This window comes from Euprymna scolopes, chromosome 29, assembly GCF_053919585.1.
Source record: "Euprymna scolopes isolate OS-2025 chromosome 29, ASM5391958v1, whole genome shotgun sequence".
In the NCBI taxonomy this organism is placed as follows: domain Eukaryota; kingdom Metazoa; phylum Mollusca; class Cephalopoda; order Sepiida; family Sepiolidae; genus Euprymna; species Euprymna scolopes.
The window spans coordinates 79,831,244-79,854,647 of record NC_136510.1 but is presented as its reverse complement, the minus strand read 5'-3'; the positions used below and the strand labels follow the sequence as shown (position 1 = coordinate 79,854,647).

Genomic DNA, 23,404 nt, shown 5'->3' with positions numbered 1-23,404 from the left:
CTATTTTTATTAAGTCTTTGTGACCTTCTCTTTGCAAGCAAAAAGAAAATCTTTTAGGACTTAATTTAGTTTCTATGTAATTTTCCCCTTCCCCACCATATTCATGACATTTTTTTTTTTTAAATCGTATTTTCCTTGATTTAGCTCTGTTAGCTAACCTTTATTTTCATTTTTAATCATGTTGATTGGTCTGTATTTAGCCATTAATATATATATATATATATATATATATATATATATATACACATAAAAACTCTATAGCTAAATATTCATAGATTTTAAAAGAATCGGAATCAGAAGTTATACCAGAATCTGTAATTGTATTGGAATCGTCTTATCACTACTGCAAACTGAAGAAGATGATAAATCATTGAAACGAGTCAAACAACGGTTTTTACCTTGAAGGGTTCAGTCAGGTTAATCGATATTTTACAAGTGCAACTTGCCAACGTGTCATCTGCAATGACTTTAAGGCACGTTTGATTATTTTCATTTTGACAATTTGTGTAATCAGCCGTCACTTCTTTGACCTGAAATATAACAAGGAATAAAAAAAGATTAATTTTTTTAAAAAAATTATTTGGATTCTTCGAACTACTGTTCTCATCTTGAGCAGCATTTTTACAATGTTTTGCTTTATATAACCTCTGACCTTCTTCAGGCGTTTGTGTCAAACCCGGGAATCTGGACGGAATTTCGAACGGAACCTTTTATTTATTTCACAGAGGTAGCATGCTCTCGATCCATCAGCCATGACTGGATAGAGATCCTAAGTAATTTTCAATTATATTTTTCAGTCACCCACACTGAGAATTGAACCGTCAAACTTCAGGAGGAGGACACTTTTTTACAATTGGTTTTACTAAGTACTCTAACCACTGCGCTAGGATCCGTTGTGAAAATGACACTCAAGATAAGAACAGTAACCAAAATAATTCAAATAACCAATCCTCATCTATAAAATTCAGAAACGTTAAGTTTTGTTGATAAAAATCCTCTGCCTCATCATCATGTCGATGATTAAAAGAATGAGAGGGAGTTGGTAGCAGTACAGTACCAAACTGAAAGATGTATTTAAGATGCTAAAACGTTTCGGAATTTTGGGGATGAGGGTTGGTTATCAGTATTATTTTTCAGACTGTTATTCTCATCTTGAGTGTTGTTTTCACGTCTTGGTCGATGTAACCTCTGGCCTTCTTAGGTGTATCTTGTCGAGCTCTGAAATGTTTCTGTTGAACATGAGAATTTGGATGGAATTTTGAATGGAACCCTTTATTTACTTCACACTGACAGAACGAGAGTATGCTACCCCCGTGAAGTAAATAAGAAGGGTTCTGTTTGAAATTCCGTCCAAATTTCCGAGTTCAACAAAATACATCGAAATCTGAAAATTACACCCAAAATGAGAACAGTAGCCTGAAGAATCCAAATAAAAATATACTAAAAATCACACAAATAAAAAAAAAAAAATGGTTTCAGAGTAATTTGGTAGAGACCGTTGTACACACAAGGTCATTTTTATATATATACTAGCAGGTCACAAGGCGTTGCCTGATCGTAAAATATGCTTAAATATGCTATTATAATTCATGCAGATTCTATATTCCAGGGTAAATCCTCTATTGATTATTACATTGTATCTAATAATGATTAAAAAAAAAAAAAAAAAAAGACTTCAGTGCCATTAACTGAAATCGAAACCAAAACATTCAGCACTCCAGCCATAGGTCATTATTTAGTGCTTCAATCTTTATCATTACCGTCTGAGCTATCCCCAGATGGATAAAAAAAAAAAAAAAATTAAACAACATCTAGCTAAAAATATATATGTATGCTCAGAAGTTAGTTGATTTATTCCTGGCATGGTCAACTGTTTTTTTTTTCAATTTGATCCCTTGGCAGTTATTTTTACAGGCTAAAATCCAAATCAAAAGTGTACCTGAGGTAGGTTCAAATGCTCTACACATGAATCATTTGCTTGGCATTTGAGTTCTTTCTTGCCTTCCTTTGGTGAACCATTCAGAAAATAAAGTTATTGTATTTCAACATTAAATACCCCATAAAGGAGTCATTTTTATTTATCTCCTTCCACGACAGAAAGATTAGACACCAGGTTATGAAAAATGGAATTTCGAAAGCCAGCACTCTAGAAGAACACTCTGGCCAAACAAAAATTGCATCAGCATTTCTCAGTAGGAGTACCTCAGGCAATCAGCAATAAACTAAGCCTTTCTCAAAGAGAAAATAAAACCTAGAATAATAATTCCTACTTTGCGAGAGTATTTTCCGGAAAAAATCAAATCGAATTGCATGCTATTCTTCTTGACATGATGTAACGATCCACAAGAAAAACTAATGCATCAGAACCAAATATTGATTTTGTAGGAAAAAGACTATCGATGACAAAGAAATTATAAAGAGACTAACTTTACTTTATATATTATATTTCTAGATCAATTTCTTTATCACCATCCACACCCATACTAGTGGATTTTCTGCAGCACAAGATGGTCCTGGGCACTAAATTATACCCTTGAGCAAGGTGTTCGCCCACACAATCACTTTGAAAAGGAAATTTGGATGAATCAGTGTGGAACGTGTGACACGTGACATAAATCATATGATAACAAACAAATTCTTATTGAAGAAAAAACGTCTTCCTACTCACGTGGGCAACACGGGATAAAGAAGCGTGTGGATGAAAAATTGAATAAACTGAATTCATCCACTTGCGTTTCATGTTCTGCCGTTGCCTGTTTGCATGTCTCCCATATCTTATTTTTATAAACAAGACATTCATAAATAGCATGCTTTGGGAGGTTTCCCAATATGTTGTTCATGCAAAGTCATACCAATGCAAATTTTACCTCGATTAGCAGGTTCAAAACTTACTACAGGTGATAATAACAATAATTAACATTTCTAACGCGTCATGACAGATGGACGAAGAACACTACCTCCTGTGGATTAAATAAAGAATTCAGTTCTGAAATCCCATATAAATTCCCAAGTTAGAAAAGATGCAGCTGAAAAAAGCTGGAAGTTACATCAGTCAAAATTTCTTTGAAAATGATTAAGATGAGAATAGTAGTCTGAATAATCCAGGTAGTATATATTACCACGAGGTAAAATACCAGGTTGAGAAACTGGCATGATCTATCCTTCTCTCAAGGGTAGATGGGACTCTTTAGCTGCGGTAGGCACCGTCTAGTGATAGCGTCACGATAAAAAATACCCTTGATAGTTTTGGCAAAGCATTAAGTATTCAGCTACCAACAAGATTTAAATTACACTACAAACTTGTGTAGTGAGTTCAATCTTGGCTACGGTCGTGCTGGATGGAGTATATATTAGGATATACATTCAAATAATCACACTGGTGTTTGCTCAGAGATGTACCAGTGATCTTCTTCCACATTGTGTTCTGCAGTCCTGAATGTGCAGCCTCTGAATTGTGTGAATGAACATGTGTCACTGTCGCATTTTCGAAATTCTCTATTGGCTATCGTGATATTCTCAAGTTTTATGCATTCCCTAATTAGTTTAGTAGCATCTGTTTATTGCTAATGGTTTTATGACCACGGCTTAATAAAGAAAAAAAAAAAGTACTAATATGTATGTAATCCTATATTTTTTCCCCTTGAAATTTTTATTTTTGCAATTTTATGATAATTTATGTTGTTTTATATGATAATTTATGTTATTTTGTTATTTTATATGTTATGTTAAATTAACATAAAATAACAAATTGTTATTTTATGTTAATTTATATGTTAATTTATGCTAATTTGTTATTTTCATACGTTATGTTATTTTATATGCTATTTTATGTTAATTTATTTTATGTTAATTTATTTTATGTTATTTTATGTTAATTTATATGTTAATTTATATGTTAATTTATATGTTAATTTATGATAATTTATGTGTCACGCCAAATAGTCAAATAGTGGATGTTCGTCCGTCAAAATGATGAGGATCAGCTGATCATTCTGGAAAAATGATAGACAACATGCACAGAGTTGTATAGCAAGGGTTGCATAATTCCTAACCACCCTTCTACGGAGTCAGCACTGCTCGATTCCAGTGGCAAGGAAAAGTCCAGGATAACCAAAAACAATGCAGAGATAAGTGGAGAGCACAGAGCACCTGGTATTGTTAAATGGTCACCCATTTTAGTACTGATCAGGCTTGGTGATGCTTAACTTTGGTGATCAAACAGGAACTGGTGTGTCAACACGGTTATGCCATATATTAAATGTAGTTTAACAGTAAATGGTAGTCCAAATAATATGAAGATGGTGTTTTCATACAATCAATACTAATACAAATTATCAATTTTCATCTTAAGTTCTAAAACATTCTCAACAACTATTTTACATTTCACCCTGAAGATAAGTTAGTAAAAAAAGCTTGAATGAATATAGAAAATTAAAAAAATTGCCAAGCACAAGGAGAAAGAGAGAGAGAGAGACCGAGGCCTTACTGGTCATAAAATATGCTTAAATATATTTTAATTCATGCAGATTTCGTATTTATTATTACGGAGCCAATTATTGTACCTAATATATAGTACGGATTTCAAAATTTAAAAAAAAAATTTTCTTTAAATTACTTGGGTGCCATCAGCCTGAATCAAAACCAAAACATTTAGCGCTCCAACTGCGTTCCCTGCCGTTTGAGTTAACCCGAAAGACAGATAAGAAAGTTTTAAAATTAAACCACTTTTAGCTGTGATTAGTTTTATGCATGTGCAAACTAATACAAACATTTTTTTTTTTTTGCTAGGCATCACAACTTCTTAAAGCCAAGAAGCCACTCGAGGATAAGGGTTAAAGAGTGAAAATAACGATAAAGCAGAGACATGTCAGCAAGTTGAAATGAACATTTTGCATTTCAACTTGCCGACTTTTGTATACGTTATTTATGCAGCCAAACAAAGATTTGACTTATTATAAACAATCCTTAGTGTATAATTACTATTTCCTCTAAACTTCAAGGTTATGTGATCGGTAGGGCTGTAACAAGAGAACATTCTTTTCATTATTTTGATTCTTGAGTTTATATCTGACACAGTTAATCAATCGAGAACCACATCACTATCTAAAAACATAAGATATTAACTGAGAGTCAAAATAATGAAAAGAACATTCTCTTGTCACAGCTCTACTGATCAGTAGTTCAAGCATTTATCAGTTAAATATCTACACAGATAGACACACACATGTCTGTTATATATATATATATTGGAGTAGAGAGGGGAGGGGAATTTTTTTTTTTTTTAATCCAAGTCGGATAGACAATTTTTATAGACTCCAACTCCTAAAGCAGCATAATCTTACTTTAATCATGCACCTACAATCATATAAGCAATCATTGTTTTTTTTTATTCATTCGGTAAAGAAATAAAAAATTAAACAAAAAAAAAGTTGTAAAAATAGCCTTTGATCAATTGGAAATTTATGCGGCCACTGCCACATTAAGAACTGGTCAAACAAGTGCAGATGGTCGTTCTGTTTACTGAACAAATAACACAAGATCAAAAGAGATGCTGATATTTTATTGCGGATAATCCATATGTTGATTTACGAATTAACTTCCAGTCCAGAATGTTGTGTTCTCAACCTTGTGCCGCACTATGTTGTTTTTATTGCACCCACCACTGCATGATCCTTACGGACCGAGGATTAGCCATTTTTAAAAATTAGTTTCTTATTTATAATTTCAAAAGGTGTACGTAGAGACAAAACTGACAGAAGACAGAGGAAGTTTATTCAACATGATCTTCATTCATAATCAACAACTAGAGTATGTGTGGGTGTGTGCGTGTGTACTTCTTTCGGCATTCACCCTGGAGCTGTTGTACTGGTCCATCCAGAGACTTCACCAGTCCCAAACGAAAGCCAACCAGGTGTGACGGTCCACTAAAGTAGTAGACACAAGTGTTACCCAGTTATGGTTCCAGCGGTGAACCTCATAGAGATGAGGGATTCAGGATCAGCTCAGTATCATTTTTCACTACTCTGAGCCAGGTTTTCAGCTGACCTTCGCATTGTTTTTTTTCCCAACCCCGACAAGAGGTTAATTGAATGACTGGGGATGAAATCATCTGGGTGACTACGAAGAATGTGACCAAGCATGTGTGTGTGTGAAATGAGGAGATTGATAATCACTGTTTAATCATATTTTGTTAGCCCATATTTGACACATCCATCATCATATGATGTAATATCCGTTTTTATTAATTCCCATACTTTAGTAATCCTCACATTGAGCTCATCAAGTTGATTCTGGCTGATCTTTTATTTCCTGATATTCTTAACCAACCATTTTATATACTAGTGGGTCTACTTTGTCCAACATCTAACAAATATTTGGAATATTTTGTATTTATGTACATCAAGAAAACGTGAATATTTAAATGGTCTAAAACAAGTTGGACATTCATAAAAAAAAGTGTTTTTTTTGTTGTTTTTTTTTTTTTTTTACTAAAACAAAAAAGGTAATTTCTGCAAGTGTCCAGTCTGGTCTTGCAGGCATTAACAATCATAACTCTCCATTCTTCCCTGTTTATAGTATTTCTCATGAGGTCATTGTTGGTGCCCTCTTTATTTGTTTAAACTGTCTGTGAACTTTTGTGCGTCGTCTTCCTCTGCTCGTTTCCGCATATTTTGCTACTCCATAAGTTTCTCTAGTCCGTCAGACCTGATTATATGACTGAAAAATTTGAGCTGTCTTTCTCTGATGGTACTGAGAAGGGATCTCTTGTAGTCAGCCATGTCCATTACTTCTGTATTTGTTTTTATTTTTATTATTTTTCTGCATTTATTTTTGTCCAAGAGACTTAGGATTCTCCGGATGAACCACACTTCCACTGTTTCCAGCCGCTCTTCTGTGTCCTTGGTTAGGGTTCGCATTTTTTTTTTTTTTTTTTTTTTTACAAAGGCATCACCACATTATCAAGGCCCAGAGGCCACTCAAGGATAAGGGTTAAAGAGTGTACAGTAGAAATTGGTCAATATAGTAATCATTAGTAATGAAAATTTGGTAAATTTAATAACTTATATGGAACGGCTCATCAAGAACTTATTTACTTTAGACTTGAACACAACCATATTGTAGTCAGCCGGAAAGCAGGAAAACGGAAGACAATTCCACAGGCGTGCAGTTCTAAGAAAGAAGCTTTGTTCATGGAATCTACGTTTAGGTTTAGGCACAGATAAAGAGTGGGGGAAATTATTGATAGTGTTTACAGCTAGACGAGTTTTGCATAGAAGAATTGAAAATACGTAGGCTCTCATAACATGTATCTTTGTATTGAGGCTTATCTTACTGTTGGTAAAAATGCATTTCATGCTGTTACAATTTGTCTTGGATTGTCCAATTCCCTTCTTGATTTCTGCATCACACTTGCCATCCAAGTTGATAATACAACCAAGGTATTTAAAGATGTTTACTTATCTGATTCTGTCTCCCTTACAGGCGATGTTGCATTGCCGTATAACAGCTTTCTTCAAGATCACCATGCATTCTGTCTCCTTTGCACAGAGTTGTAATCGTTTCTTTTCACTTTCCTCTGTTAATGTTGTTAAAATCTTTAGCAGTTTTTCTTCAGAGTTGGCGATAAGGACTATGTCATCTGCATAGCTCAGGTTGTTGATGTTGAGGCCACCTACATTAATTCGCTCGTGATTCTCAATATTTCGTAGAATTATTTCACTATATACATTAAATATACCAGGCAATAGTAACAATTAAAATATAAAGACGTTTGTATATACACATAGTAATGGCATTTGTTCATGTAGGAAGTTAAGTAATTGGACTGCTGATCGTATTTCTATATAACTGGCCATTTGGGTTTCTAATCTTAGCATGAATAAACTTGTCTAGCCACACTGATGAGTCGGAATTTTGGAGATTATACACACACACACACACACACAGTACTGCTAAAAAGTATGCACTTGCCATTTTTTTCAAAAACCGCAAATTTAAGCTAAATTTAATGTAACTGTTTAAACAACCTATAACTCATTTAATTCGCCTTTTATTTCTCTATAATTTTACCTGTTCATATTTGATTTTAATTGAAGTATCCTAGTGTTCACGTCAATTTAAAAAAAAAACTTCAAATTAACAAGGCAAAAAGAAACTCCGCACAATGGAAAATTGTTATTTAAATGTAACTTTAGAACATTAATGCAGCATAAATAGGAACACAATGAACTAGTTAATATTTAATAGCATAGTCCTTCTGCAATTTGACAGCCTGCAAATTTTGGGGCATTCTCTTGAATTAGTCTGCAGCAATACGCCAGTAAACGGGTACCCCCCCCCTTCTCTTTAATTTTTGTCCAAAGTTCTTCCAGATCTAAAATTTTATCATTGCGTAGCTATTGCTTGATGTAATGCCATACGTTTTCGATAGGATTGAGGTTTGAAGATCATGCAGGCGAATCCAAATACGAAATATCATGCTCTTCAAGGAACCTTTTGACATTGCCAGCTGTGTGAATTAGAGCATTATACTGCATGAAGATGGGATTATTATTCAAATTCCAGCCAAAGTAGGGTAGAAAATGCTCAGTCAACATATTAATGTATTTGGTCGACTTACTTTGACCTTGCAAGCGACTAATAGGCCCTGAACCATTGGCACTAATAACGCTCTACACCAAAACTGAACCTCTACCATCTTGCAGCATTGAAACTGCACATAGGATTAAAATCTTGGTCCTTCCTATTGACGGAGGTACTGCCTACTATCACTGCCTAGCCTATTGAACTTGCTTTTGTCACTAAAAATCACTTTCATCCAATATGAAGAGTCGTGATCTTTATTGCATCTGACAAAGTCAAGACGGCACTTTCTGTTCTTTACAGAAATCATTGATTTGCATCTTAGAACATAACCTCGCAAGTTAAATTCCTTCAATCTGTTCTTGACTGTAGAAAGAGAGCACTTTTTAACAAGATTACACTGTTGTTGTATTTGGGGAGCGGTTTCAAATCTATTTTCTGAGGCTGCGCATCTTGATATAATTGCCTTCACTGTAAGTAACTCTCGGACAACCATATTTAGGGGCATCACGAACACTGCCTGTGTTTTGGTGTTTTTGTACAGTTGCACACCATTTTCTAATCACATTTCCATCTGCAGCTGATTTCTCAATTGGATAAACCAGAAAGGTGGAGATTAATGAGTGCCCAACAATCACTAAGAGCGACTCAAGGTATATGGACTACATGTTACATTGTATAACCTAGCAACAACAACAAATACGATTGGAGGTGCTAAAAGGTGGATATTTTAAGCTAGTTTTAAGCTCATTTGTTTCTGCAGAGTTTCTTTTTATCTTCTAGATTTGAAGCTAATTTTTTAAATTGACATGAACACGACGATACTTCAATTAAAAGTCAAATATGAACAGGTAAAGTTATAGAGGAATAAAAGGCGAATCAAATGAGGTATAGGTTGTTTAAACAGTTACATTCAATTTAGCTTAATTTTGCTGTTTTTGAAAAAAATGACAAGTGCAAACTTTCTTTTTGGCGGCAATGTATATTAGTGTTGGGACGGTTAATCAGAATTGGAAGTTTTATGGATATTGAAATTGGCATTGGAAAAATTTGTGCCAATTTTCTGATGCTAAAAAAAATTCTTTCAATTGTCCTTTGTCTTTTTTTAAGACTTAATTTTCCATTACTGGTACTAATGATAAAATAATTATGTATTTTGAATTACCAGAAAATCTAAAATCCATAGCTCCCCTCCTACCCACAAGTGTATTTTTGTTTCTGAAAAAATATATGCACATATTATATGGGCATTTATAGTAATCTGACCGCCCCCCCCCCCAAAAAAAAGAAAGAAAAAAGGTACATGATCATGGATTCAGATTTATGTGATCATGTCCATTTATTTTTATGTTCTTTTTAAAGTTAAAAAGTTCCTACTTTTTTTTTTTTTTTTTTTTTTTTGAACAGTCAGTACAGGAAATATTCAAAATTAACACAATTATATGATTGTTACTATGCTATGAAAAAGATACTGTCAAGAGTGGACGTTTTGACATACTCAAATAAATAAATGTTAAGATGAATACCATCTTGGAATTTGGAATATATCTTGTCATCTATCTGTATATAATCTGTAGTTACATTTGACATGCATCGAGCTTCATAAATAAAAGGTAAAATACAATTGAAAAAGCATAATTTCCAATAAACATTATATATATATATATATATATATATGTGTGTGTGTATATATATGTGCGCTAACTTACATGATCTGAGGTGAGAAGCAAGACAACCCCAAGAGGAATAAATGAGACCCCAATAGCAAAGAACGCAGGCAGGACAGTTCCTGCTGTTAGGATGGGTTGCCATGCCGGCAAGCGTTGCTGTTTGAATTTGGTATCTGGAAAAAGAAAAAAAAAGACAAAATCCAAATATTAGCAACTTTTTCAATTACTTTTTTTGATGATGTAGAAAAGATAAATTGAGTTAGGAGAAAAAAAAAAAAGAATTTGTTAGAAACAAAAACTAAAATAATTATGAAGTTTTGGACATCTGACCTTCTTTAAGTGTATTTTGTTGAATTCAAGAATCTGTATGAAATTTCAAACAAAACCCTTTATTTAATCCATGGGGGTAGCATGCTCTTGTTCCATCAGCCATGACTTCTAAGTAATTTGCAATTGTATTTTTTTTTTCTTTAGTTAAATCTTAGACTAAGGATTGAACTTTCATTCCCTTTGTCTCTCTTAATGAAGAAAGAGAGAATTAAATATGATTGTTTTTAAACAGTTGAAGCTTGGATTTTACACGTGCCAGGCATAGTGATTTGGTGCGCACACAATGGGTCGACTGAATATGTTCCCTCATTGTTAAATATTAAATTATATATTTTTTTTATAAAAATGCATTTGTTTGCTATTTTTGTACAAGTGTTCGATTTCAGCCTGAGGTCCCTGCCATTGATGACAACAATGGAAAGCTGCCTGTAACGACACAGTGAAGACAGAAGAAACGCTCCATGTCAGCCAGTTATAGCCGACGATATATCGATCCGTTGTGTTCATGTTTCCATGTGCCTATCGAGCAATATTGTTGCTTTCCCAGGACGTTCCTCAACCATGCAACTCTCTCTGGGAAACCATAGTGTCATATATTCACTCCAAATTCGACACCATATTAGATTTTACCAAGCAAGCTGTCAAAAAACTTGAAATATTGATAAATAAAATTTGTTCTAAAACATTGCTTTCATGGTTTAGGATGTGTTGATTCCAAAATAAACCTTGATCGTCTAGACAATTGAAGAAACTGCTGTTAAACAATCTCTTTGCAGATGGAAAATAAAAATATAGTCATTGGATTTATTTATCATCTTAATGCTCTGAAATTGTATATTAATATTTCTTGAGTGTAAACACTTAAGTTTTGACTACATAAAAACGTGTGGAAGCACATATCTAATATATAATACTAGCGGAGAGTATCCGGTGTTGCCTGGGTGTTTGGAGGTGTGTGTGGAGGAGGATAAAAAAAAAAAAGTGGTAGGCAGGCGGGCAGGCTCGAACTCAAACAGCGAAGGAGGAAAAGAACGTGAAAAAAAAAAGTGTTAGTAGGCAGGTAGGCTTGAACCCGAAAGCCTTGACGCGAAGACAAAAAAAGAATGCTATGACGTGAGAGGAAGTGAAAAGCGATCAAAAAGTTGACATGCAGAAAGTGAAAGTTAAGTGAATGAGTTCACGTAGGTGCAGAAATAAAATCACACATGTAAGTTTGGCTGTTAGCCAATTAAGTTTTCAGCTTTCCGCCCGCCATTGTTGAGGAAAACCAGCTTCCTCCAAGAGGGGGAGTTCTGGCAGTGTCTTAATGTATAGCAATTACCTGATATGAAGAGTATTCCCCACATTGATCAAAGCTGATTTCTTTCAAGACATATGGGCCACGAAAGTCAGCGAACTGATTTTATTCGATTCAGTTTCGCTTTATTTATATGATGAAAAAGACAAAAAACACTGGAAACCAGGTTTTTCTTAAAAACTCGCTCAAAATAAATGTAGAGACGATGACCATTCGCAAATCATCAATATTATAATTTAGGGAGTATATAAAAAGTTCTTCAAAATAGTAACCCTTTCTTGAACATGCAAAAATGCATGCGCCACTTTTGCCATATATATATATATATATATATATATATATATATATATATATGTCTGTCTGTCTCCATATTTTCAAACTATCTCCCCTGAAACTAAAAGTCGCAGAGTGGTGCTAGGGGCCTCAAATGATTGGATTTTTTTTTTTTTTTCAGACCCTTCTTTTATGGATCTTTAGGCAGTTAAAATAGTTTTTAAGGAGTCAAAATTGAAAAAAAAAAAAAAAAAAAAAAAAAATTATTATACATTTTATACATTCATAGTTTATTTTTAATCAGTTAATATGTGAGTCACATTGGTACAGTGGTAATGTCACTATCTTTGAATGCTAAAGTTTTGGTTCTAACTGATGGCACCCAAATATTTTTTTTTTTAACTTTTGAAATTATGACTATAATATATATGACATCTGGACAAATTAAAATATCATATTTAAGCATATTTTACGCCCGGGCCCCCCTCCCCGGTAGTATATACATATAGACTGTTTTATTTTATTTTTCAATCCATAAATATAAAAGCGAAAATGTTTGTGTGTGTGCACGCGTTTTCGTGTATGTCCAAGAAAGCCTTCTTTCCGAGAACCAATCGGTCGCCTCACAACTTCTTAAAACTTTTTATATCGCGCCTAAATGATAATATCTACTGTAACACATGTGCGATAAAAGGTAGGGATTTAAGCAACAAATAAACATAGGGGTATGATAAGAAATTTCCGAGAAGAATGAAAACTGTTTATCTTTGTAACACGTTGCCCAAAAGGGGGGGGGGATACAAGGGAAATTACGGGAAAGCAAAAACCCAAGTATTTTCTCTTTATCGCATATGTGACGCAGCAAAAATAAAATAATAAAGCAAGTGGATGGAAACACAAGGACAAACACAAATAAAAATGCGAGAAAATAATGAAATAACATTTTCCAAACAATACAAAAATAGATTTATTTAAGAAAAAAAAGAAGAGTTTAATGAAAGAAAAAGAAATGTATTAAAAGTTATGGAATCTGTAGTATATTTACGCATATGGAAATGAGCGAAAGTCCTTGGGGGGGGGGGAATCAAAGTCTTTGCACTTACAAGTTTCTTTTGTTTTCCCTTTCTCTTTTTTGTTTCTTTTGCTGGGGTGTTTCACAACTCGACGACGATGCAGTTAATCCAAGATATTTCTTTCGGTGTGGAAAAAGTTTACATTTCCCAAAAGATTGCAGGTTACTAAATACTGACTAGTTCACTGTGTTCCTGTTATATTTGTGTTGCATTAATGTCCTAAAGTTACATTTAAATAACAGTTTTCGATTGTGCGGACTTTCTTTTTGTCTCCTCAATTTGAAGTTATTTTTTTTTAATTGACGTGAACACTAGAATATTTCAATTAAAAGTAAAATATGAACAAGTAAAATTATAGAAGAATAAAAGGCCAATCAAATGAGGTATAGGTTGTTTAAACGCTTACATTAAATTTAGCTTAAATTTGCAGTTTTTGAAAAAATTACAAGTGCGGACTTTCTTTATGCCGCCTATATATATATATATATATATATATATATATAAACACATAAAATTCAATCTGTATTTTCCCCGTGTTTGAGGATTAGGGGTTCTGCGACGTATGACATAACACATGAAATTGAAGTAATTTTTTTATGACTGGATGCCCTTCCAAACACCAACTTCTCCAAAGGGACTGGTACACAGTGGGCCCAGAGGTGGAAATAGCCTAAAAAAAAACTTTCTCTATGTACCTTGAACTATAGAAATTCTGTAAGTAAATAAAATTTCTGAACAAACAAAAAAAAAATTAGGTCTGTAGCATCACGTGAAGTGATTTTATGCTATCTCAAACCTAGCGGAAATTCAAAATCGTGTCGAGATCATATTCTTGACTACATATGAACCTTATCATATAAACTAAGCCAGAATTTGTAAATAAAATGCCATAATGGGTTTTTTGATGTTATTTTTTCAATTTGTATAACTAAATTCATCTTTTTTTTCTAACAGAGGTCTTGTTTGTGGTATAATAGATGAAATTTTGATAAGATAAAAGCTTATTTAGTGAAATTTTACCTTAATGTTTCAGCAAAATTGTCATTTATTTTTTGTTCAATTCCTCAAATAGCTCAAAAACCGCTAAGATTTACATATCAAAGTATATATGTTTCAAAAAATATAGCCTAAGACCTTTCTAACTATGTCAAATTTGTTTTGTAAATCTTAGCAGTAAATTTTTTTTCTGACAAATAGAATTTTCATTTTTCCGGGATCTGGGACCAAATTACCAAATTCGGGCATTTTGCCAAAGTTTTAGCTTGCTTTTACATGTTCTATCAAATATTTTGAGTATTCTATTATTCTATATGACCATTCAGTTAATGTCTATGCTTTTTTCTTCATTACAGGCTATTATCGGGTTAACTGAAGTTTAAAAAAAAGAAATTATCATATTCAGATGGCAGGCAACAATGTTCTCACCACAGAATATCAGGTCTTCAAAGCCATCATTAGTCAGGCTGCATTATGCCGTACCAAACCACCTGAATATGCCAAATGCTTTCGCCAATTCAGAGAAACTCATGGTTGTCACGAAAACGAAGAAATCAGTGGCTTCTTCTTGAATGCATGGAACCATTTCAAACGATTGAAAAAGAAACGCCTAGCAAACACCGAAATCCTTGCTCAAGCATCGAAAGAAGAAATCGAAATGGAAGGGAACTGTCCACAAGTTGGAAAGAAGCAAAGGAAGAGTTTTGTCAACTTAGGGGAGAGAATGCAGAAGGAAAGAACACAGGGTCTGCTCGACTACATTGAAGAATACGCTGCAAAGGAATGTTCTGAGCTTTCAGTCACTAGGATATATGATTCATCGTGTGAATATTCAATCGGAAAAGAAGACAGCTCGAGTTGGGTATGAGATATTTTCGTCCAATGTGAACGATATTCATTCCTTTGAGATCAATGAAGCGATTGCATTGATGCATTCATTAATGCTGAGTAGGGAACAAATGAGAAAGATGAGGCACATACTTGCTGCGAAGGGAATCTATTTTCCAACCAGCAATGAGTTGTTGAAGGGACGTAAAAAGCTCCGCCCCAGTATCTCCCCAGTTCTTGATGACAGTGGAGTTCAGGTGCAGTACAAGGACCTAGTGAAAATGACGATCGAGTCCATCATATCCTTGATCCCTAAGAAAATCATAAAAGATAAATGCAGAGATGGTGTCCTTGAAATGGTGTTTAAAGATGGATGTGACGGTGCTGGTCAACAAGTAGTGTGGAACTCTACAAGTATGCTGGACGCAACTGAAAATATGTTCCAGTATGGCATTACACCACTGAAACTACTTGCTCGTTACCAGGACGGTTCTTCTTTTTGTCTGTGGCAGAATCACTCGCCAAACAACTGTAGAACATTAAGACCACTATTCTTGATCAGGGAGAAAGAGACCGATGAAGATCTTCTTAATATGGTCGTTCCCACTACAGACAAAGCACGCCAAGAGTTGGCTTCAGATGGAATTTTTGTTACTGCTGATGGTCAAGGATATGATGTGAATGTCATAGTACACGATTCAATGAAGGATCTGAAATTCAAAAGGGACATTTCAGGGTTGGGAGGGGCTGATTGCATCCTATGCACAACAAAACAGGCTGATTGGACTGACAGAACCAAGGTTGCAGAGGGCTTTCCCATTAACAGATCAGCAAAGAATTCTCTCGAGCTGTACAATGAACTAGTTGATGAGAATGGTAAAGTCAAAGCAAAACAAGGAGATTTTGAGACTCGTCAAGGATTAACCAAGAAGCCACTCACAACATCTGACCAATCAAGCATCACTGTGACTCATTCGTACATCAATGGAACAACGTGGTTCCTGAAGGTTTTGTATCGGTGCCATGCTGACTACCAACAGTGGATTGAGAGGTCCGACGTTCGTGGTAAACCTGTCCGTCGAGCGAAGGATCGAGTTCTCGAAGCGATCTACACAGAGACAGGCCTGTATCTTGATAGAGTCAACTCTGCTGGTGGAAAAGGTGGGACATCAACCAATGGTCCACAAGGCCGTCGCTTCTTTTCAGAGGAAGTTCTAGCTTCAATCGAAAAATTAGTTGATGAAAAACACCGAGAAAACCTGCTTCTCCTTCATCGTCAGCTCTCCACTGTTCTATCGGTTGTGTCGTCGTCACGTAAGATCGATCTGATGAAGTTCAAAGAACTTTGTGAGCAGACTTCATACAATTTGTGTGACAACTTCCCATGGGTCATGATGAATCACACCTTGCATGGGACTCTTCATCATTCAACAGAATTGATGAGTCTAAATGATGCTCATGGACTGGGAAGTCTGTCAGAGGAATGCTTAGAGTCGAACAACAAAGACATTCGCAACTACTTGCAGTTCTTGTCGAGGAAAACTGACCCACTGCTCCAATTAACTGATGTAATGGCCAGGTTACTGGAACGATCAGATCCAATCATCCAGAACATAACCACTCATTTTCAGGCAAGAAAATTTTGCACGGAATGTGGAGCTGACGATCACACCATTCGGTCGCATGGTCGGTTGGTAGGTCTACCGAAGCGGTGGTATGCAAGCCTTGTTGAAGACATTTTTCTTGACTAGATGGTGATTTATTTGTTGTTTTATTTTATATTCTTATCTGCCAGTATGGAATGAGAAACATAACACAAACTGAATTATCTCGGTTGAGTCAACGAAACTACTCCAATTTTATAATTTCTCCTAATTTCGTGAATTTAGACAAAATCAAAGCATTTTTGGTTCCTGTATCCTTTTATACACTTTCTCTAAGTCAAAATATGCTTTAGTTACTCTGTACTTGGGTATAAAACTGAAAAAAAAAAAACGAGAAAATGCCAGAAAAATCAAAGTAAGACTTCGCCTAATCTCTATTTCCAAAGTTTGGCGATCTGGGGCCAGTGTGCCATATGTTCACATAATCGGTTGTTTGGCTTGTCCAAGAACTGGTATGCAAGCCTTATTGAAGACATTTTTCTTGATTAATTTATATTATCTTTATGTGAGGTTTTGAGAAAATTCAATAATACACATAATGTTTGTATTGTTACCTGTGCAATTTTCAACAGAAATACACAATTTCAGACAGATTCATTACTTTATAAAAGCCAATACATAAACTGGTATATTAGCTCAACATGAATTGCTTCCATTATGTTCTCCTTGGCCATACGCTTCTAACAAGCCCTCAACCACTTTCCTATCTCAATCCAAACTGAAATAATGCCTATTTCAATATTTCTCTGAATTTAGTAAATTTCGGTAGATTCGCGACATTTTGTGACACAGCCAAAATAGGTCAATTTGGTCCCAGAACTGTTTTCAGAGACAAATATCAGTTAAAATCTAATTAAAATGAACCCAAGTTGATCATATGCCTCAAAAGTTTTGAAAAAAATCTTATAAAAGTCATTTGTGATGATGCTTCACCTCTATTTCCAAACATTGGCCATCTGGGCCCACTGTGTGGTATTTTGTCGAGACACCCTCCTATCATAGTTCTTCACTGACTGGAACAATGTGCTCGTCTATTGTCAAAATAATACATTGTTTTCTAAGCGACTAACACACTTTAATTGAATATGACAAGAACTACTGCCACCCATGAGGAAAACAGTTTATCGAGGTTTATTTCCCTAGATCCGTTGTGTTCTATCGATGCCGATGCATATTAACAGAGTAAACTCTTGAAAAATGTGACTCTCCGTCATGTATGTGTATTCCTTATGAAAAGGAAGGGTATGTATATCCAGTATTGAGGAAAAGGGTATGTATATTCACTATAGACGGAAAGGAAACTCACTACTCGCTCAGCAGCCACCAATAGCATCATGGTTAGGAGCCTTGACTGTCGTACAGACGGTCGCGTTTCAATCCTGGCTTGAGGTAGTTGCCTGTCTAGCCGCACTGATGAGCTGTGAAACAGCGAAACAGTACTGTATGTGGATGACCATATATATATATATATATATATCCCATAGATGAAAAGGTATTTATATTCCCTATAGAGGGACTGGTGTGTATATTCACTATGAGGGAAGGGTGTGTATATTTACATTCACTATAGATGAAAGCGTATTATATAAACTATAGAAAAAGAGTACTGTATTTCCTATAGAGGAAAGGGTATATATATTCCCTTTAGAAGGAAAGGGTATGTATATTGTTACACATGCAATAAAAGGTGGGGATTTAAGCAACAAATAAGCGTAGGGGTATGATAAGAAATTTCCGAGAAGAATGAAAATTGTTTATCTTTGTAACACGTTGCCCAAAACGGGGGGGGGGGGTACAAGGGAATTTACGGGAAAGCAAAAACCCAAGTATTTTCTCTTTATCGCATATGTGACAGCAAAAATAAAAAATAAAACAAGTGGATGGAAACGCAAGGACAAACACAATAAAAATGCGAGGAAATAATGCAATAACAAACACTTTTCCAAATGATATAAAAATAGATTTATTTAAGATAAAAAAGGGAGAGTTTAACAAAAGAAAAAGAAATGTATTCAAAGTTATGGAATCTAAAGTATATATATGTATTGAAAGGAGCGAAAGTCCTTTTTATTTGGGGCGGAGAGTAACCAAAGTCTTTGCACTTACAGGTTTCTTTTGTTTTCCCTTTTTTTTGTTGTTGATTCTTTTGGTGTGTTTCATAACTCTACAACGACGCAGTTAATCCAAGATATTTCCTTCAGTGTGGAAAAAGTTCACATAGCAATCTCACGTATTTTCTTTTCTTGCTCGCGCGTTATATATCAGTCGCTTTCGTGAGGGATAAGATATCACATCGTGCGTTCGGCACATCCATATCTCTTTTGCATGATGGGAAAAAGGTCATTGTCTCTTTCGTGAGCAAGTAAATTCATCGCATTTTCTCGCATGACTGGAAAAGATCGCGTCGTCTGCGTCTCGTGTATCGGCATCTGTCCCCCTCCACGAGGAGAGAGACCTCTTAACAGGTCGGCGGTCCAAGCCGAAAAGAGCGACTTCTGCTAGTGTCCAGTTGAAAAAAGGGAAAGAGGAAGCGGTAACTCCCTGGTCTCCCCCCTTCCTCTCTGCTTCACAATCCGGGCTAAAAATAGACTTGGTAAAGTCTCTGCCAGTTTTAAAGGGGTGGGGGTACATTAGTAGCCTCGCTCAATTCCAAAACGACTACTGCACTAGCCTATCTTGTGAAAATCATGTTTTATTTTACTTCGGTGACGAAATATAAAAAACAAAAATGATATATCTCGTCAGCCTAAAATTAAGTATTTAAATTTTGATTTAAATACATAGTCCAATTTAAAGATCCTGTCACACTAAGAGTTAACAACCGGGATCGTCTATTTAATTTGCCCGACATTGAAAAGATAAATATTCAACAATTTTCGATCGCTGTATGTGCATTAAACTTTTTCGTATAATAATAAAAGCAAAATGGAGCTTAAGACATTGTTCCCGGTGCGATCGGCGGGAACGTCCAAAAACAATCGGCTTTGATCAATGTGGAGTTTCTCCTTATATCAGACAATTGCTATTCAATTTGGACAATCCCCTTGTTATGGGGAGCTGCCCCCCCCCAACATCTTGGGGAAACAAAAAAAAATAACAATGAATAAAAAAAAAAACGTTCTCGCAGTCAAAGTTGACCTCATGAAGTCATTAAAACGGGCACCTGCCAATTCTAAATACTTAAATAAATTTAAACGTGTTTCCGTTAGTATTTCGTGGTGGCCCAGTGGTTAATGTCGCACTTTTTTTTTTTCATACTTTAATTTCCAACTTTGCCTCAAGAGTGCGGGTGCGATCCTTCATACTTACCTACCAAAACCGGTTTTTTATCCCCCCCCCCCGGACACAAACACCCAGGTGACCACACACACACACCTTCAAACACCGAGTACCCCCCGCTAGGATAAAAATAAAAACAAAACTCTTATACTTGAAGAAATGTTCTCTTATTCTCAGCATCAACTTAACAGTTGAAAAAAAAAAAAAAAAAAACAAACTAAAAAAAACATTCGAAATCTCATTTGTGTGGCAAGGCAAATAACCCACAAAAAGATGCTTTCAAGTAAATGGGAGAATGGGGGTGGGGCGGTATAATGGCAGTGACCCTCTCCCCCAACAAAATCAAGCAGACGTTTTTCAACGATAGAGCAGAAACAAGAATATGCACGATTTCTTTTAAACTCGATATAAGAAGTTTCGACTTAATTTTTTCCATCTTTAGTGAACACTTCCTCGTATGATTTTAGTATTTATATACTACAAGTTATTTATATACAACAAGTTATTTATCCTGGGCCCAACTCTCTTCCTGATCTACATCAATGACCTCCCTAAACACATACTTAAATCATTCGTTGACATCTATGCTGATGACACAACCATCTACGGCAACACATCAAAGGCTGTAAATGACAAAGTTCTCTCTGATTCTCTATCCTCTGATCTCGAGCGCGTGGTTCAGTGGGGGAAGATGTGGCTGGTTACCTTTAATGCATCCAAAACCAAACTCCTATCCTTACATCATCAACGCTCTGATCCCCAGCTGGCATCAATTGTAATGGTTGGCTCTCGTCTGGGTGAGGCTTCGTGTTTTGACAAGCTTCTGGGTTTGACCTTTACTCCTGATCTGAAATGGAACACGTACATCAAGTCTGTTGCCAAGGTTGCTGGAAAGATGGTGGGATCCTTCTACCGCTCCAGAAGATATCTCACTACTGATGCAATTCTCTATCTATATAAAAGCCAAGTACGTCCAAGGATGGAATACTGTTGCCATATCTGGGCAGGAGCTGCTAAAAACAGCCTATCCTGCCTTGACAGAGTACAAAATAGACTTCGTGGCTTAGTGGGGGATGCCCTTTTCTCTACCCTGCAACCTCTCTCCCACAGAAGAGACGTTGCGAGCCTGTCCTTGTTTTATCGTTATTTCCATGGCAGATGCTCGTCTGAACTCCAATCTCTGGTCCCCCCTCGCCAATCTTTCACGATAAACACCCGTCTAGCTGAATCCACTGTGAAAAATTTCCCCCACTCTTTATCTGTGCCTAAATCAAAACGCGGATTCCATGAACAAAGCTTCTTTCTTAGAACTGCACGTCTGTGGAACTCTGTTCCGTCTGCCTGCTTCCCTCCGGACTACAACTTGGATGTCTTCAAGTCCAATGTTAACAAATTCCTAATGAACCGCCCCCTTAAGTAAACACTTCAGCAAATCTCCTCACTAAATTAATGTACTTGCAATAACCCTTATCCCTGAGTGGCTTCCGGGCCTTGATAAGTGGTGATCACTGTAAAAAAAAAAAAAAAAAAAAAAAAAAAAATATACAACAAGTTATTTATATACAACAAGTTAAGGCACAACAAATGCCTCTTGTTGATTCTATGCATGTGACATTTAGGAATGTCATTCGAGCAATCCGGAATTCTTACATCAACAAGAAATGACAGATTTTAATTAAGATGAACAGGCATATCAAGCTTTGTGTTACATAAATTGGAAAGAAAAAAAAATTACTCTGAACAAAAAAATCAGACTTTGTTAAATAAATTTGGAGCAAAAAAATAAAATAAATAAAAAAAATAAATAAAAGATCCCGGCTTTTTATTCACATCATCTGTCTGGAATAGTCGTAAATGCTTAGGGATTTTATGTTCATACTCTGAATTGCTTATGTAACACAACTGTAATTCTTGGAGTGCATATTCCTAAGAAATACCAGATATCACTATGGTGCACTAGGTGTATCAGAATCGGCTATTAAAATGCCTTATATGAACTTGAATAAATCAACTTACTATTGAAGCTTATAACTACTTGAAAAATGTAATTCAAACCCTAATTATTTTTTCAATTAAAGGAGCAAAGACCAAATTTAAAAAAAAAAATAACAAATTTAATAGCAAATTATGCAATATTTGTTTTTTTAAAATCGGCTTTCTTTAAAATTTTACTAAGTTCGATTATAAAAAATATTCTTTAAAATTTTACTTAGTTCAATTATAAAAAATATTCTTTAAAATTTTACTTAGTTCAATTATAAAAAATATTCTTTAAAATTTTACTTAGTTCAATTATAAAAAATATTCTTTAAAATTTTACTTAGTTCAATTATAAAAAATATTCTTTAAAATTTTACTTAGTTCAATTATAAAAAATATTCTTTAAAATTTTACTTAGTTCAATTATAAAAAATATTCTTTAAAATTTTACTTAGTTCAATTATAAAAAATATTCTTTAAAATTTTACTTAGTTCAATTATAAAAAATATTCTTTAAAATTTTACTTAGTTCAATTATAAAAAATATTCTTTAAAATTTTACTTAGTTCAATTATAAAAAATATTCTTTAAAATTTTACTTAGTTCAATTATAAAAAATATTCTTTAAAATTTTACTTAGTTCAATTATAAAAATATTCTTTAAAATTTTACTTAGTTCAATTATAAAAAATATTCTTTAAAATTTTACTTAGTTCAATTATAAAAAATATTCTTTAAAATTTTACTAAGTTCGATTATAAAAAATATTCTTTAAAATTTTACTTAGTTCAATTATAAAAAATATTCTTTAAAATTTTACTTAGTTCAATTATAAAAAATATTCTTTAAAATTTTACTTAGTTCAATTATAAAAAATATTCTTTAAAATTTTACTTAGTTCAATTATAAAAAATATTCTTTAAAATTTTACTTAGTTCAATTATAAAAAATATTCTTTAAAATTTTACTTAGTTCAATTATAAAAAATATTCTTTAAAATTTTACTTAGTTCAATTATAAAAAATATTCTTTAAAATTTTACTTAGTTCAATTATAAAAAATATTCTTTAAAATTTTACTTAGTTCAATTATAAAAAATATTCTTTAAAATTTTACTTAGTTCAATTATAAAAAATATTCTTTAAAATTTTACTTAGTTCAATTATAAAAAATATTCTTTAAAATTTTACTTAGTTCAATTATAAAAAATATTCTTTAAAATTTTACTTAGTTCAATTATAAAAAATATTCTTTAAAATTTTACTTAGTTCAATTATAAAAAATATTCTTTAAAATTTTACTTAGTTCAATTATAAAAAATATTCTTTAAAATTTTACTTAGTTCAATTATAAAAAATATTCTTTAAAATTTTACTTAGTTCAATTATAAAAAATATTCTTTAAAATTTTACTTAGTTCAATTATAAAAAA

General features: G+C 34.0%; 1 protein-coding gene across 1 annotated transcript in view; it reads right to left on the bottom strand.

The window, feature by feature from the left end:
* The window catches only part of LOC145252744 (cell cycle control protein 50A-like), a 64,251-nt gene that overhangs the window by 24,704 nt on the left and 16,143 nt on the right, over positions 1–23,404 (bottom strand). Inside the window, exons 2-3 of the mRNA XM_080112616.1 lie at positions 10,293–10,426; positions 399–530 (exon numbers count right to left, since the gene is read on the bottom strand). Coding sequence (XP_079968742.1) covers positions 399–530; positions 10,293–10,426 — 266 coding nt within the window. The remainder of the gene's footprint in view (positions 1–398; positions 531–10,292; positions 10,427–23,404) is intronic.